We start from the raw sequence: 18054 nt of genomic DNA on the forward strand, positions 1-18054 counted from the left end.
ATGTCACTGAACTGTGCATGTAGAAATTTTTGAAATGGTGTATCTTTAGCTATGTGTATTTTCACCAAAAAAAATGTTGGGAAGTTAGAGGGTTGATATGTTGTGGGGTTGTTAACTAATGTCATAAAACAATACGTGTACTGATGTTTCATGAGAAACTATTTGTTCTGTAAGCCTTCACCTGAAGTACAATAAAAAAAAATAATTAAAAAAAAAGTACAATTAAAAAAATTATATAAAAAGAAAAAAAATCTGGCTAGACATAACCTTGCTCTAATATATCCATTTCCATAGCCTTTGATTGCTGTATAAGAAGGTGATGTATATGAAAATATTTCCTCATGCTAAAGGTATTATAATTTTGTTTTTCCCTGAGAGGCTCGATGGGACAGTGGAAAAAACACGGAACTCTAAACAGCAAACTTGGTTCTCTTCTTTGTGATCTTAGGCAAGTTGCTTAACTCCTTGGAGCTTCACCTACCGTGCATATGTTACCAGGTTGTTGTTGAGAATTAAACGCACGGTGTACATTATCAAATACAATAGAATGGTAATGATGTCTTATATTTTAGAACACAAGCCATTTTATATGTGAGTGTGCTGTGGAGGCCGATTTGGGCTGAAAGTCCTTAAAGAGAACAGCCAAAATGGAGTTTTTTTTTTTTACAAATTAACTCATCATGTAATCGCTTAACTGCTCATCGTTAAACACGTTTGAAATGGCTAGGCTCGGTGAATAAAGTGTAGTCTGTCATGTTCCAGTGATTAAAAGCAACTCTGGCACCTGGAGAAGGCCGCTTTCCTTTATGTAGTACCATTGTGGTAGCATTTGTGCTCCTCCCAGCCCCTAGAAGCCAGCCCTAGTGGTCTGCGGGCACAGGCATACCCATCTGTTCAGTAGTACAGAGCTTGACTGACATGGATGGAGCAGCTGATGATGAACTTCTGGATCTTCTAAATAATTAATAGTCTGGGCCTCCCTGCCATCAGTGTTCATGGGCGGAGGTGTATTTGTCAGAAATAGAAACACAGAGATTAAGTAAACATAAAAATTGAACATATGGAATCAACTCAGATGATAAGAAATTACAACAAAATTTAAAAGAAAATTAGTTTCTAAAAAAGCTGTAGCATAAAGAGTGCCTTTTATACAGGAAAACATAACGAGAGCAGGGCATGCGCTTTTGGACAGGGCTTTTGGGCTGCATAAACTGTGTGTATATGTAATAATAATAAATAATATACTTTGTATATTATAAATGCATTATATCTTCATTACTTGTTCTCTTTAATTTCCTTTCTCTAATTTCTATATTTGTGACTTTATTTACTCAGTTACAAATGAAAATAGAAAGATTAGGGTTACTTTATATCAGTTACACAGTGTTGAAGATGTGGGATCACTGTGTGTAGGTGGACTTATTTTCACAGAGGTGCATACTTCACATTTTTTCTTTTTTATTTGAGTGGGAGAGCTTTGGTAGGAAAAAAAATAGAAACTGTAGACTACCAGTTTGTCCTCCAGGTAACAAATCTGTTTTTTAAAACAAAACCTATTAGATCTAGTTACTACAAAACTTAGAAGTATGAAGTTTTGGAAACAGCATAGGTCAGATTCCTTTGAAACATAAATATTTCTAGTAAAAGTATAATATAATGCGGTTGCCACCCAGGGGGTTTATATCCTCTTGCACAATGAGCATTTGATTATAGTTTATATTTGCCCACATAGATACAATTCCAGGGTTTACTTCCGATTTTTTCTTTTTTTGTATTTGTAGACCTAGTTCTTCTGTATGTGGTAAATGAATGAGACGAGAAATGTGTTCTTAAAAATTTTTGATTTTTAAATATTAGATTCAGGAAAGTTTAAGAATGAAACAAATATTGTCCCTAATACTACCACATAGTGCCACTGGCAATTATTATTTTTTTCTTGAAAAAAAGGAAGAGATATACATAGTAAGAAAATTCTCACTATTAAAGATAGAAAATTTTCAGTTTCTCTTTCCAAAGTTTGCCACTGTTAGTATTTTCTTGTGTATTCTTCCAGAAAAAATGTATATGTTAACAGACATCTTACTTTTTTTTTTTTATGAAAGGGACCATATTTCTACACTCAAGAATATAGATTGCACATATAGATCTTTCCACATCAACATGTATAGCTCTACATCCATCCATTTTGATAGTTTGATGGTATCACACATAACAGTCTGTGAGTGACTTCAACAGTCTACCAACTGCTGAGCATTTTGGTCATCTCCAGTTCTTTGCTGATAAATGTTTTTGAATGCTAGAAAGTGACAGGCTGATGATTGTTAAAACTATGTATTTGATTTTATCAATAACCTTTAGTCATCGAAATGTATATATGATAGAAAATTTGAAACATGGAAAAAACGAATAGTAAATAAAAATTGTGCATTACCTCACCAACCAGAGATAAGAACCAGGAACATTCTGGTATATCTGGTCCTGTCTTTCTTCTGTATTTTTTATGTACACATTTACATATTAGAATCTACACAGTTCTGAATTCAGCTTTTTTCATTGTATGTTTTTCTGATCTTTAGAAATTCTTGGTGAGTATAATTTTTAATGGTTGCATTAAACTGTACTACTACTTTGACTAATTTATAATGTGAAATTTAATTAATTTCTATTTCTTAATTTTAGCTGGACCTCCATATACTTTGTATTTTGGTATTAAATTTTATGCAGAAGATCCATGTAAACTTAAAGAAGAAATAACCAGGTATGGTATTGACATTGCTTTTGAACTGTTACATGTATCGCATATACGAAAGACTTTATTTAAAACAAAATTGGCCTCAAACATTTGGATGTGTGTCTGCCTGCCTTTTATGATGCATCTCCTGTGAGGGTTAAATTAAAACTGACATGACATAAGGCAGATCAGTGCCTAATGATAGATGTGTTTGAAAAATGGCACGAACTTGGGTGACACAGAGTTTGTGTCTTCTGTGATGGGATATTTCTGCATCATTATTGTTAAGGATGCATTCAGCCATTTGTATTGATATAAAAGTTGCCATTTGAATTAAGAAAGGGTATTTCAATGCTTTGTTTGCATATGTAAATATAAACTTGGAAAGCCAATCATTTCTCTTTAATTGATCATAGCTTAAATATCAATCATCCAGGTGTTTCATTTATCCTCTTTAGGAAGTCTTAAGATAATTATTTTAGAATTAGTAAGGGGGAGAAAAGACCAATGTTTTATAATGTATTACTTCACCTGTGTCACCAAATATTTTATTAAGGCAGAACTTGCCATTGGTTCTGGTTATATTGTCAAAATTATCCTTGCTAATATTTGAGAGTAGATTACAAAGAGCAGATAATAGTGTATGTGTAAGAAAAATAAATTTCTATCAGTAACTCATCAGAAGATTTCTTGGGAGCAAAATTATATTAAAATTCAGTTGAGGTCCTTCATTTTGAGGTTGTCAGAAGTCTCTCTGTGCTTCAGTTTCCTCAGCTGTAAACTTGGGGATCTACCTTTCTCATAAAGTTTGTGTAGGCATTAAAGGAATAATGTATGTAAATCTCTTACACTTTTGTCTGTTTCTTAGTAAGTTCTTGATAAATGTTGTTGTTAGTTGCCATAGAGTAGGCTTTGACTCATGGTGATCTTATGTATATCAGAGGCGCACATTGCCAGGTCCTGCAACATCTTCATGATCAGTGATAGGTTTGAGTCCATTCTTAAGGCTATTGTGTCAATCCATCTTGTTGATGGTTTCCCTTGTTTTCTGTTGGCCCTCTACTTTATCAAACATGATTGCTTCATTCTTTCCTTATCCTGGCAATGCAGCGTAGTGATGTCTTAGATGGGGTTAGTTTCCAAAAGATACTTGTTTTAGTATTAAGATACACTATTTCACCTCTGTTCAGCAAGTATTAATGGTGAACAGAAATTTCTGTTCAGAATCCACTAATGGTTCATTAACAAATACATGGATTTGTATATAACGTACAACCCTACAACACATTCAATCTAAGCAGTTTTTTCTTAAGTATTAGACCAGATCATGTAGTTAAGAACCAGATGACATAGTTGACTTGCAGTTAGGGGTTATGATCTATAATTATTTTATTTTATTGCCCAGAATAAGTAGTTGAATTCAAGTAAGTTAAACGTGCATTTAATATGATATCACTTATACACTTATTTTTAGCATGTTCTGAAGATAAAGTCCTTTATTTTTTGAATATGTTAATTTTAATGGGCAGGCATATTGGGCCTGAAAAATAGAGTCAATTACATAAGATAATTGTGGCAAAAGCAAAAAAAAAAAAAAAAAAAAGTAAATATGCTCATAGGTAATTTTCACGTGTGTATAGTTTTTTTTGAAAGTCATTATTTCATACATACTGTTTGTACTTCTTTCAATATCTAACCCACTCATTTTACTCCTAAATAGTATTCCATAATTTATTTAATTATGCCTTTTGTGGATGTCTATCCAGGTTCTTTCTTTTTTTATTATTACAGCTAATGCTGCAGTGAGTCTTCTCATGCACATATGTACATATATGATGATATTGGATACAGTATTCCAGATGCTGGGAATGCTGTGTTTAGGAAACAAGACTAAGGGTGAATGGGATATGTCAGAAAGTAAAATTTCAGTTTATAAAAAAATAAATTTAATCATAACAAAATTGCAATAGCTGTTATGCTCTAAAATGTTTTCTGAAATAAACAAATTTGAGGGTCTCTGAGGTCCTGTATCTTAACAGCCACCCTTACCTGTCAGCCGGCCTCTTAACCATTTTAGCTAAGAAAACTCACTGCCTCACAAGGCAGTAAGAAATTCAATAAGAAATAAATCCCTGAAACTTCTACCATCCATACTAGGGTTTCTTTCTAGACTTATGCAGAATGAGTCTAATTCAATTCCTTTCTTTCTCTGTCAGCCCTTTAAATAATCCATGTCCTCATGAGATGTCTTAATCTTATTTTGAATTCTGATTCAAAATGTTATGACATACTTCCAAGTATTATGTGTTATTTATAGCTGTGTATATCTTCTGCATATTTGATAAGTATAACATGTGTGTGGTCAAGAAGACATGCTTTGGAGTCAGACAGGCCAAGGTTTGCATCCTTGCTGTGCCATTCACTGATTGTATAATCTTGAGAAGATTCCATAGCCTTTTAAAGTCTCGGTTTTCCGGACTGAGTCCAGTACAGCTAGATGGTGCCCGGCTACCACCACTGACTGCTCTCACTAGGATCACAACAGAGGGTTCTGGACAGAGCTGGAGAAGGATGTAGAACACAATTCTAACTCACAAAAAAAAAGACCAGATTTACTGGCCTGAAAGAGACTGGAGAAACCCCGAGAGTATGGCCCCAGACACCCTTTTAGCTCAGTGGTGAACTTATCTCCGAGCTTCACCGTTCAGCCTGGGAGTGGACAGCCCCATAAAACCAAATGAGACTAACGAGGTACAGGAGTCCAGTGACAAGGGCCAGAAGGCAGAACGGGACAAGGAAGCTGGTGATAAGGAACCCAAGGTTGAGTAAGGATATTGTTGATGTGTTGTGAGATTGTTAACCATTGTCATAGGGCAACATTTGTAGTAAGTGTTAAATGAGAAACTGTTTTGTTCTGTAAGCCTCATCTTAAGTGAGAATAACAGCACAATTGGAAGAGCGTAGTCAATGTCACTGAACTGTGCATGTAGAAATTTTTGAAATGGTGTATCTTTAGCTATATGTATTTTCACCAAAAAAACAAGGTTGAGAAGTTAGAGGGTTGATATGTTGTGGGGCTGTTAACCAATGTCATAAAACAATACGTGTACTGATGTTTCATGAGAAACTATTTGTTCTGTAAGGCTTCACCTGAAGTACAATAAAAAAATATATATGTATATATAAAAAAAAAATAAAGTCTCAGTTTTCTGAGCTGTAAAACCGAATTGTAGTATTTCTTTAAAAAGATGATGGGAGGAATATGTTAGATAATAATGCAAAGTACTTACCATAATGCAAAAAAGAGTTAAGTGTTCAATAGATGGTAGGGAAAATAATGGAAATAATAATTATTATTCTATATTTTTAAAATATTGATTAAAAATTGGGGAAGAAAGACCAAGTTGGATAGGTCTCCTGGGTTTAAGTCAATCAGAACTTTCTGGATGTAGTTGTTCATTTAACTATGAAACATCCTACAACTGTCCTCTACCTTGCATTTCTTAAATTTGTATATAAGGACAGTTTATTCACTCATTCACTCACTCATTCATTCATTGTTTCATTCAATAACCATATGGAGCACTTACTATGATCTAGACAGTGCTCTGAGTACAAAGGAAGTTCAGTAATGATCAAAGGGAGGTATGGTTTCAGTCCTCCTGAAGACACTATCTGTGATGCCACTGGTATTTTCCTGAACTTTTAAGGAACTAGCAACTCCTTCCAAAAAAGATAATGTTAGTTCTAAATGGCTTGTTCATAATTAATACTTTTTAACTTCTAAAAACAGGTGTTTGATTTCTATAGTTTGTTTTTCTACTGTTTGTTAGTATTTTTTGGGGGACTGATGTCAAGATCACCAATTATAATTTTTATAATAAATATTCATTTCTTTGTGAGGAGTCCCTGGGTGACTTTGTGAAGATAATTCGATTTAGCTTCTTTACTAGCTGGGAAAAAAAAAAAAAGCCAAATTCATTGCCGTGGAGTCCATTCCGACTCCTAGCAACCCTGTAGGACAGGGTAGAACTGCCCCATAGGGTTTCCAAGGAGTGGTTGGTGGATTCAAACTGCTGTCTCTTTGACCTTCAATTACGCATGTACTTCCTGTCTCCCTTCCCCCTTCTTTGTTAAGTGAGGATAATGGTCCTCATGTATCTCAGAGTTGAGGTGAAGGTCACATTCCATGATGGATACAAAAGGAATTTGTGAACTTTAAAAAGCTATACAAATGTAAGGTGATATTACTGAGATTTGTTTCCCTATTTTAATCACTGCTTTTTGACTTCTGAGACAGAAGTGTTATTCCTGATTGACTCTGTTACTTGAGAATTACTGAGTACTTCTGCTCTTTTTCTTCTGAGTGATACCTGCCATTTTCTGCATTATCAACATTATATTATTGTTTAAGCATTTTCCCCTGTACTTCACATTTAAATTTTTAGCGAAACTGATTAGGCACCTATCAAATGCTGTGGGTGCTGAAGACAGTTCTGTTCTTTGTTACCTTCTGTGCAGGTAGATTCTCTTTTCTTAGATTCTTCTATTTCATATTCAACTGGCACCAGAAATCAAAGTTCTTCTGTCTCCATGTGTTTTCATTTCCTCACCAGGGCCTCAAGTCATTGGAAAAGTGTGCTTCCAACATCTTTGGTGGGAGTGTTTACGGCTGTCTTTGACCCAGAGCTCTCATGGAGCCTTCTGATTTTGGCTCCTGAGCGAGCAAGGTCTCTGTCCTTTCTTCTCCTTTGCCCACTCTTCTTGCCTCCAATAACTGCTAAGGTGTTAATGATCCTCAACAACTTATCTATCCTTCGTGTCAGCTCAAAGAGCCCTGATGACACAATGGTTAAGCGCTAGGCTGCTAACTGAAAGATTGGCGGTTTGAACCCACCAGCGGCTCCATGGGAGAAAAGACTTGACGATCTGCTCCTGTAAAGATTACAGCCTAGGAAACCCTATGGGGCAGTTCTACTCTGTCCTATAGGGTCGTTATGAGTTGGAATTGACTCGACAGCACGCAACAACAGTGTCAACTCAGCTCTTTTCAGTGAACATCAGATAAATACAAAACTACAAGGCCAATATTTCAAACCTCTCGCTTGTATTGTACCAGTTGTACAGCTGTGATTAAGTGTGGATAGGAAATAAGACCTAGTGTTTTTCTCCCTGGGCTCACAATCTAGCTGGGGAGATAGTGCATAGACACCTGTATATTAATTTACATAAAAAGATAACCAGTTATTGCTTTATGAGGTTTCTACTTTATACCAGAAAATATGTTTTGGAGGGCCACATTTTTTCTCCAATACAATGTAAATATGATCACAATATAATTTATTGTCCAAACCCTGACACTGTATAATGGCATAAACTTAAACTGTCTCAGGCAAATTGAGATATAGATTTTCCCTAATTATAACCAGAGACAACCAAGGGCTCAGCATCCAGTTACAGCTTTAACTGAATGACATAGAAGGTAAGCCTCTATATCTCTGTAATTTAAATAAAATATTAAATTGTACTCTAAGTCACATAAAGTGGACAAAATAAATTATATATAATTAATTTACAGTAGTCCCTGAGATACTATGAAGTATTTGTTTAGAATATAAAATATAATTTTACTTTATCATAAATTTGTCTTTTATGAAGCTAATCAGATGCTTGCTATAATAAAGATTAATTAAATTCTTAATTAAATATAGTGTACTTGCCTTTTTGAAATTTTAGTGGGGCTTTTGAAGCAGTGATTTAAATATCTCTGTTATCTTTGAAAGATGGTCCAAGAAAGTTTCAACAGATGTCTCTTTTCTTTTTATTCATGAATTTCTCAGAGATAGCAAGGAATGTTCTCAGTTTTTCCATTTCCATCCGTCTATCTGTTCATCCATTTATCCATTCATTAAGTCAACAGATGTTTATTGAGCAGCTGCTATGTGCCAGGACCTATATACTGGGAATACAGTCACCAATGGGATATGGTACCTTTTTCTCTGTCTGTCTTTCTGTCTATGTTTCATCTTTGTCTTTGTTTCTTTATCTCCACTGTTTCTGTTTCCCTTTCCCTTTTTTTTCTCTTTCTCTTGCTCTTAATTTGAAGCAAACTTCTGTGGGATCAGGTCCTTCAGTTTATGTAGTCAGCAAGGGATTCGACCATCCAGTCAGATGTTATAAAAAGTCTTATTACAAGAATAATAAGAATAATGCATCTGTAACCCACTTCTTTTAAAAAACAAAACAAACAAATAAGCAAAAAAACTTCAGAAAAAGAAATTCCAAGTTATCAGTAGAGAAAGAGGGTAGTCAAACGCAAGTCTCCAGCAAGTAGCAGCAATTCTTGCGAAATGTCTATTTTAGAAGCTTTTGCATTTAAGTTTCTTGATGTCACTTTACTCTTCTTTTCTACTCTCCAAGAGGAGCACAGATTATCACTACAAAGTGGATTTGGTGTCTCAGATGAGAGCACAGAACATTCAGTGTATGGAGGATAGTGATGTAGGACTGGAAAAGTGAGTGTAAATTGGGGGGAGGAGGATGATCAGTGGCAAAAGGTTTGGCTCAAGTAGTAAGCAAAAGTCTTATGAGCTATCTTAAGGAGCTTGAACTTTATCCTGATGGCTAAGGAGGTGGCATGATCCTATATGTCTGTTAAGAATCCTGTTTATCTCTTAGGAAGGTTGTTTAGAAGGGAGGTAGGTATGGAAGATGGCAGATAAGTAAAGCCTGTTAGGAAGCAGTTCTAGAAATCCAGGGAATAGTAACCTGGACTAGGGGTTGGAGAGAAGTGTATGGATTACAGAAACAGCAGAGCTGGTGATTGATTGTGGGGCTGAAAGGATGGCAGGGTGGTTATGCATTGTTCCTGTGTTCCTCTGACTGGGCATCTGGAGGCTGGTGGTACCCTTTACTGAAATGGGCATTGGGAAAACACAGAGCATTGAGCAAGTCTTCACTCAAGCCTTATATTCGCAATCAAAGTTGATCTTAATCTTCTAGAAATAATCACTGTAACATCTAACAATCTGGATTCCCTCACTAACGGCTGTGAGCATTTGGAGAAGTGAAGTTTATCATAGCTGATTTTAAAAATTCACTTCCTTTGCTTTTTTCTTCCCTTCCCAATGACGGCAAGAGCTACCTCGCAAGGAAAGAGAAACCATGAAAGGACAGCCTGGAGTGTCAGCGTGCGTGTGTGTGTGTGTGTGTGTGTGTGTGTGTGTCTGTGTGTGTGTAATGGTGGCCGAGGATGGCGTTGCTGGTTCGTTGTATTGGTTCATAAACCCTGGCCTCTCTTATCCTACCGGCAGAAAGCCTGAATAAAGAAAAAAGCTAGTCAAAGTAAAAGCTAGTCCAAGTTGCATAGCATCCTGATTGAGAGAGTTTTAGGGTCCGATTGCCAAGGTTCCAGTTCTGGCTTTGCCACTAAACTAGTTGTGTGAGATCTTGGATAAATTACTTCATCTCTCTGTGTCTCAGTTTCCTCATCTGTAAAGTAGAGATGTTAATAGTACTGCCCTCATTTTGAAAACTTATGTAAGTTATAGTATGTAACTTACTTAGAATGAGTTATTATCTTTATAATGTTGGAACAGTGTGTGGCACTGTTTCTTTAGGCAGCATGGAATGAAAAAGCTGCAGACAATGGGCAGGGTTTTAAGTGGGAGGATTAATGGAATTACACTATGATGACCTTTTCATCCTGTCGACATGATTTTAGTGTGTGTAGATAACATTTGTAATATACATTGGGTCTTTGTGATTTGTTCCTCCTGGTAAGAGCATGTCAGTAGTAGTGGCTGTAATGGTAATAATAATAGAGATAATAGCTTATATTTAACCTTCATATCAGGTAAGGAGACTGGCTTTAAGTGAGGTTAAGCAGCAGCCCAAGGCCACAGAGCTAGTGAGTAGTAGGGCTGGAATGCAAGCCAGGCAGTCTGACTTCAGAGCTGTACTTTTAACCACTACCCAGTAAGGTATGTTCAGACAGTCCCTGTTCACTCAACAGCCACCTCGAAAAAGAGTGGAGAGTGGCTTTATTTTCATTAAAGGTGATTGTATGTTACCTGGATTATCAGGGTCTGAAACTTCAGGTTTGGATAGTGTAGGATATCATTAATCTATTTTTTCCATTTCTTTTTTAGATATCAGTTTTTCTTGCAGGTGAAGCAAGATGTACTTCAGGGCCGGCTGCCCTGCCCCGTAAACATTGCAGCTCAGCTGGGAGCTTACGCCATCCAGTGTAGGTTCTGCTTAAGCATAATTGCTTCAGAAATGTCTGGAGAAAAATAATTGAATTTTTTTGTTGTTGTTGTAAAAATAAAGATAACATTTGCCATTTCAACATTTTTCATGTGTATAATTTAGTAACACCAATTACATCAATAATGTGCAACCATCACCAATGTCTGTTGCCAGATTTTTCATTACCCTAAACAGAAATTCAATGCTTCCTAAAAAAATGATTCTGCCTTTCTCCCTCCCTTCCTGCCCTTGGTACCCAAAAAAACCCAAACCCGTTGTTGTAGAGTTGATTCCAACTCATAGTGACCCTATAGGGCGGAGTAGAACTGCCCCATGAGGTTTCCAAAGCTGTAATCTTTATGGAAGCAGACTGCCACATCTTTCATCTGCAGAGTGGCTGGTGGGTTCGAACTGCTGACCTTTCGGCTAGCAGCTGAGCACTTTAATCATTGCACCACCAGGGCTCCTTCTGCCCTTGGTAACCACCGTTAAACCTTGATCTCTATACATTTACCTATTCTAGACATTTCATATTAGTGAGGCCATATAATATTTTTCCTTTTGTGATTGACTTAGCATAATGTTTTCAAGGTTCATCCATGTTGCAGCAATTCCACTCCAAGATATATACACAAGAGACTTTTCAAACAGATGTATGTCCACCAATGTTCGTTGCTGCACTGTTCACAATAGCCAAAAGGTGGAAACAGCCCAAGTGCCCATCAACAGATGAATGGATAAACAAAATTTGGTTTATATATACAATGGAATATTACTCAGCCATAAAGAGAAATGATGTCCTGATACATGCTCCAACATGAATTTTTTATTTTAAGCAAGTATATATACTAATAATCTTCTTATCAAATGACACTTGGCCAAAAAAAAAAAAGAAAATTGAATTTAGTCAAAATGCAAGTTTTAATCAGTGTCACTTCAGAAGGGGTAAAAATGGAACCATTAACGTGTTCTGTATTGCAGGTTGTATGGATTTTTAGTCTCAGGAATAGCATTCAATTCTTTATTAACTGGAGGGGGGGCTGAAGATATTTTTTGTTCTATGTCTTGCTTCTGTTCACTGATCTCCTGAGCTGTTATGTCTCAGAGATCATGTTGCTTCAGCGCAACTGTGGTGAAGACCCCACACGGTCCGGTGCAGATGCCAGGTTCAGAGTGTGGCACACATCTGGTGCTCAGTACACTTTAGTTCTTGGCACCCATGCGTTGGCCATGTGGGGGCAAACCCTGGCTGCATTATCATTTTGGAAACAAAGAAACAAAAACAGTTGCTGTTGAGTTGACTCTGACTCTTGAGGGCCCCATGTGTGTCAAAGTAGAACTGTGTGCCACAGGATTTTCAGTGGCTGGTTTTTTGGAAGTAGATCACTAGGCCTTTCTTCCAAGGCACCTCTGGGTAGACTTAAACCTCCAACCTGTTGATTAGCAGCTGAGTGCATAACTGTGCCACCCAGGGACTCCTTTGGAGACTAAAGTGGGGAGTATTTCCACTGATAGTTACTGAGCACCTGCTAAGATCAAGCTAGGTGGGGAGGAAATGAGACAGCATGGTCCTTCCTCTTGTGGCACTTGCAGACCAGCAATAATCTAGAAAAAACATTCTAGTGAAAATATCACGTCGATGAACTGGACCAGGTCTTGGAAGGCGGTTAACGTAGGGAGGAGAATTTTTATAAGAGATAGTGAGTTTTCTGGTTTTATTTTTCTTTGTATAAACTGTAATGGGGTCACATGTAGCAGTATATTACATTTCCATGACCATTATTTGGGGCAAATATATTTTGAATCATATGCACTATCTCTTGGTGTCATTATCGGAGAGAATATATTGAGGTCATGGTTGTTTTTCACCTCTAGCATTTGTAATATATGTATTCCAAATTCTGTTTACAACTTTTCAGTTCATATAACTGATAAGAATAATTTACATTAAAATGATGGTAATTATATTTTTTGGGAAAGCAAAAATATAGAACTTATGTTTTTAAGTCCGGATTTTGTTTATACCATCCATATATATGTTCATCAAAGGTGTTTTACTAAAGATATTTTGATTATTATCTTATATTTGAATTTATTAATAACCAGACATTTGAAGAAAAATGTTCAAGCATTATAGGAATATTTCCAACTCTTAAAATGGAAAAAATCAGTTTTTTTTCTGTTTTTTTAGCTGAACTTGGAGACTATGACCCATATAAGCATACTGCAGGATACGTGTCAGAGTACCGTTTTGTTCCTGATCAAAAGGAAGAACTTGAAGAAGCCATAGAAAGGATTCATAAAACCCTGATGTAAGAATTACATTTTATGTTGCATTATCCACCAATCATTTTCTTATGCTATTGGCAGGCATAAGAAAAATTTCTAGAATGATAAATTCTTCACCTCTGCCTTGAACCTTCTAGTACTCATTTTCTTTTTATAGTTTCTTTACTGTTTATAGCACTAAAATGCTCATAGAAAACTCAATTTATAAAAGTATAGAGAAGAAAGCAAATCCTAGTACCTAAAGACATCTGACATGATATTTTTGTTTAATAACCTTTCAGATCTCTCTCTATGTGTAATTTTCCCTAGAGAAAATTTATTTTATATAGATTTATGTATCACAATTTCCAAATGTTAATTAAAGCATTTTCAAACCACATACATGGCTCAGGTGATGTGACCCCAGTTGGATTGGAGGGGGCCAGTTCTCTTCCCTGCCCCTACTGCTCTAGTTCCCTTCCTTCTCATGGAGAGCTGCTGGTGCATGAAGACGTTTTACTCTTTGTAAAGGGCACACTTTTTGATTTGAGTGCTTATGTTCTCACCAACTTCTTTGGGGGGTTTTGAAACTGAGGATTAATATATGCTGGGACATTGGGGATTGGCTATAATGAGTAAAAGTAGATTTGGTAAATGAAATTAACTTAATGTAAGTATTACCTTAGAGAATAAAATTTTGTCACCAAGAAGGCAGGGACCTTCCTGAAATACAAAGACTTAACATATGCATTAGCACAAAGGATTATTTATTTTTCCAGTAACTATAATGAAGATGGTTTACATTCCTTATGAGTGCAGTAGCTATCAGTAAAGTAAGACTCTTTGTTTTTATGCTGGGGATAGGGGTCAAGCTCCTTCTGAAGCTGAGCTGAATTACTTGAGGACTGTCAAGTCGCTGGAGATGTATGGCGTTGACCTCCATCCCGTCTATGTGAGTAACATTTAATTAACACAAAATATTTTAAGCTGATGATGTTTTTCTTAAAAAGTCACGGAGACTTCCAAAGGAAAGCTGCAGTCATGTTGTTTAGCAAGACGATGATACTTTTTCATCTGTGTTTTTCGAACACAAAGCGTCTCTTGTGTGGATTAAACCCTAATGAGTTTTGCTTAAGTCTGTGATTATATTTCCATGTGTAGAAAGCAATTAACTGGGCTTGAAAACGCAATCTGGATAACAGCTCCAAAGGGCTTAATCTAAACATCCAAACAATTTAAAATTGGTCTGTAATTGATTGTATTAGACAGAAAACATGAGGATTTTCCAAAAATAGATTTTATGGCTGAAAAACATTCATAAAATGGCTTGCCAAGTAAAGTAGGCATTAGGCAGCTGTCCAAGGTATAGCTCTTGGTGGCTCTATGTTGGATGTTCAGTTCTGTCGATTTTAGGGTTACTACCTATACCGTAGGTATCACTGTGCTAATAGGAACGTTTTGCAGATTTTCTTCAGTGTCTGATGAAAACTTGCCAAATATAGTCAGAGAGCAATTACAGTGAATCTGCATGAATGTTCTGGATCCAGGCCTTAGACTTTGAGCCAGTTGTCTAAAGCTAGTAATTGATTATTCTGTGCCAGTGAGATTGTAATGCCATTGCCTTTGATTTTATATGAGTTTAGTTAGTAGTAGTCACATTTGATTATTTGAGAAAAGGAGTCAAGTGCCTTACTGTTTACAGGAAATGAATTGCTAAAGATTACAGAAAGACTGAATTTGTTAGCTGGATTATGGAGCTCAATTTTTAAGGAACCTTGATAAAACTTCCCGTAATGCAAGTAACTCAGTCATGCATTCATTCATTTTGCTCATCAGGGTTTCCTAAAACAAGAAATCATCTCACATTATTTTAAAGAGTTAGAAGCATTCCTGGGTTTGCAGTTAATTTGGTGATAAAAGTCACAGATTTTGGGGAAGTAGCACTTCCCTGATATATTGGACCCCAATCTCATTAGATTCTACATATTATTGTTTGTTTAGAATACCTCTAAAACTTTTCCCTCCCAGCCACATTAATCTTTTAGGTTTCCAGTGTTTTTTGTTGTTGGTTTCCTTTAATATTCTATAGGAACCTTATAAAGAGAGATTCTCCTGCGTAATGCTTCTGTATTTGTGTAATGTTTATACTAATTCATAAACACTTTTTGTGGGTGATGTAAATTTATGGCAAATGAACTAGATTCATTAGAATTGTCCATACATTCCTTTAAGATTGAATTTTTGGAGCTGAAAATGGCCAACAGCTGAAATTCTTCGAAAGCATACTAGTTGTCTGATATTCCTTGAGAATATAATTTTGCAAACTGTTATTTGACCCGAGACTAGAAACATCATTAATACAAGGAGGCAGTTCTGTACATGTCCTTGGTGCCCACTCTATTTGTGATTTTTTTTGTTGTTGTTGTTTTAGAATCCTGTTTTCTTCATTGGGATTTATCACTGCCTGGAAATTAAGGGTCTCTAGTCTTAGAAACCTTAGGAAACCCTGGTGGCGTAGTGGTTAAGTGCTAAGGCTGCTAACCAAAATGTCGGCAGTTTGAATCCACCAGGTGCTCCTTGGAAACTCTATGGGGCAGTTCTACTCTGTTCTATAGGGTCGCTATGAGTTGGAATCGACTCGACTGCAGTGGGTTTGGTTTTGGATTGAGTAGTCTTAGAAAGGAGCCCTGATGGCATTGTGGTTAACAGTTGGGCTGTTAACCAAAAGGTTGGCAATCTGAATCCACCAGCTGCAACTTGGAAACCCTATGGGGCAGTTCTACTCTGTCCTATAAGGTCTCTATGAATCAGAATCGACTCGATGGCAATGGGCTTTGTTTTGTGTTTTAGTCTTAGAAAAATGTGGCAGTCTGCTTCCATAAAGATTACAGCCTTGGAAACCCTATGAGGCAGTTCTACTGTGTCCTGTAGGATTGCTGTGAGTCGGAATCAACTCAAAGGCAATGGATTTAGTCTTTGCCAGAAGAGATTATCTTTTTACTTTTTAGAAGTCTTACAAATCACAAGTAAAAGATGGAAGGAGCATATTGGAGACCTATGAAAATCCCAGTGTGACTGCTTACAGCTGTCTGAATTTTCTGGAGAGGGTAGTGGTGGCGACCAGACCTCACAATTGCCCACATCAGAGAATGAGATCCAGCTGAACCACTAGGGAGACCCTTGATAAAAGCCAATGGTTTTCAATCCTTGTCTGCTCAGGAGAATCGCCTGGAGCTTTTTTGTGCTTTTGATACCTAGGCCTCATCACCAGAGATTCTGATGTCATTGGTTTCCATAGCACCCAGGCATCAGCAGTTAAAGCTGCACAGGTGATTCCAATTAATGTGCAGCCAGGGTTGAACACTACTGACATAAGCAACATGGGGTGAGACATTTAGTGGTCAGATTGGCAGACCAGATTCCTTTTAATTAGCTGCAGTTATAAGTATGAATTAATATTAAGACAGAAAAGTTTTCTTAAAAACTTTGAAAAAAATGAACAACTTAGATACTAGTATAACTTAGCTATTTAAGTTATCAAGGATTTAATTTTACTTGGATCCCCAAGCAATGCCCATGGAAGCAGCAGTCAAGAAATCAAATGACATATTGCACTGGGCAAATCTGCTGCAAGAAACCCCTTTAAAATGTTGAAAAGCAAAGATTTCACTTTCAAGACTAAGGTGTGCCTGACCCAAGCCATGATATTTTCAGTTGCCTCATACTCATGCGAAAGCTGGGCAATGAATAAGGAAGATCGAAGAAAAATTGATGCCTTTGAATTATGGTATTGGTGAAGAATATTGACTATACTGTGGACTGCCAGAAGAATGAACAAGTGTGTCTTGGAAGAAGTACAGCCAGATTGCTCCTTGGAAGCCAGGATGGTGAGACTTCATCTCACATACTTTGGACATGTTATTAGGTGGGATCAGTCCCTGGAGAAGGACATCATGCTTGGCAAGGTAGAGAGTCAGTGAAAAAGAGGAAGACCCTCAGTGAGATGGATTGACACAGTGGCTGCAACAATGGTCTCAAACATAGCAATGATTGTGAAGATGGTGCAGGACCAGGCAGTATTTTCGTTCTGTTGTACATAGGGTTCCTATGAGTAGGAACCGACTTGACGATACCTAACAACAACAACAGCTGACATCTTTCAAATATTAGATCCAATATTAATATAGCAAAGTATGTTTGCATGGCCTTTTGCAGTTTGGCAAACAGCTTTTGCATGAATCAATTCATAGTTATGTGTTTGTTTTTGCAGGGAGAAAACAAATCTGAGTATTTCTTAGGATTAACTCCGGTTGGTGTTGTTGTCTACAAGAATAAAAAACAAGTTGGCAAGTATTTCTGGTAGGTACAACTTGAGGGCAGAGTTAGTATTAAAGTTATAAACTGTATATATTAGGTTTATGGGACTTTTGTTTCAGTGAATGGGTTGGGAAAAAACATCAGGTGCATTTCCAGTGGTTGATAAATAAATGAGTGAAATTGAGTATAAGTTTTCTCCCAATACAGCGTGGTATATATTTTCTCTATAAGTTTCACGTGCTATGATTCTAGACTCTTTTGCCCATGAATGCAGTGTGTAGTAGGATTTCCTACCATTCCAAGGCCTGTCTGGACACCTGTGTTCTGGTGCGCTGTGGGCTGAGGATGACTCTGAGTTCTAGCTCTAAATGGAGAAGGATCTGGGAGAGACTGGAGAGCCTATGACCCTCTACTATGCCTGGGAAGGCAGTACTTCCAGAGCCTGGGAACTTGCTAACCAGAAGGTTGGAGGTTCAAGTCCATCTAGA

At 36.8% G+C, this 18054-nt stretch overlaps 1 protein-coding gene across 1 annotated transcript in view; it reads left to right on the plus strand.

Moving 5' to 3' along the window:
- EPB41L4A (erythrocyte membrane protein band 4.1 like 4A) overlaps positions 1-18054 on the plus strand; it is a 330037-nt gene that overhangs the window by 188643 nt on the left and 123340 nt on the right. The window contains exons 4-8 of the mRNA XM_004376996.2: positions 2680-2758; positions 10882-10979; positions 13173-13293; positions 14114-14201; positions 17520-17608. Of these exons, the coding sequence (XP_004377053.1) occupies positions 2680-2758; positions 10882-10979; positions 13173-13293; positions 14114-14201; positions 17520-17608 (475 nt within the window). The remainder of the gene's footprint in view (positions 1-2679; positions 2759-10881; positions 10980-13172; positions 13294-14113; positions 14202-17519; positions 17609-18054) is intronic.

The sequence above is a fragment of the Trichechus manatus genome, unplaced genomic scaffold, assembly GCF_000243295.1.
Source record: "Trichechus manatus latirostris isolate Lorelei unplaced genomic scaffold, TriManLat1.0 scaffold00047, whole genome shotgun sequence".
Classification (NCBI taxonomy): domain Eukaryota; kingdom Metazoa; phylum Chordata; class Mammalia; order Sirenia; family Trichechidae; genus Trichechus; species Trichechus manatus.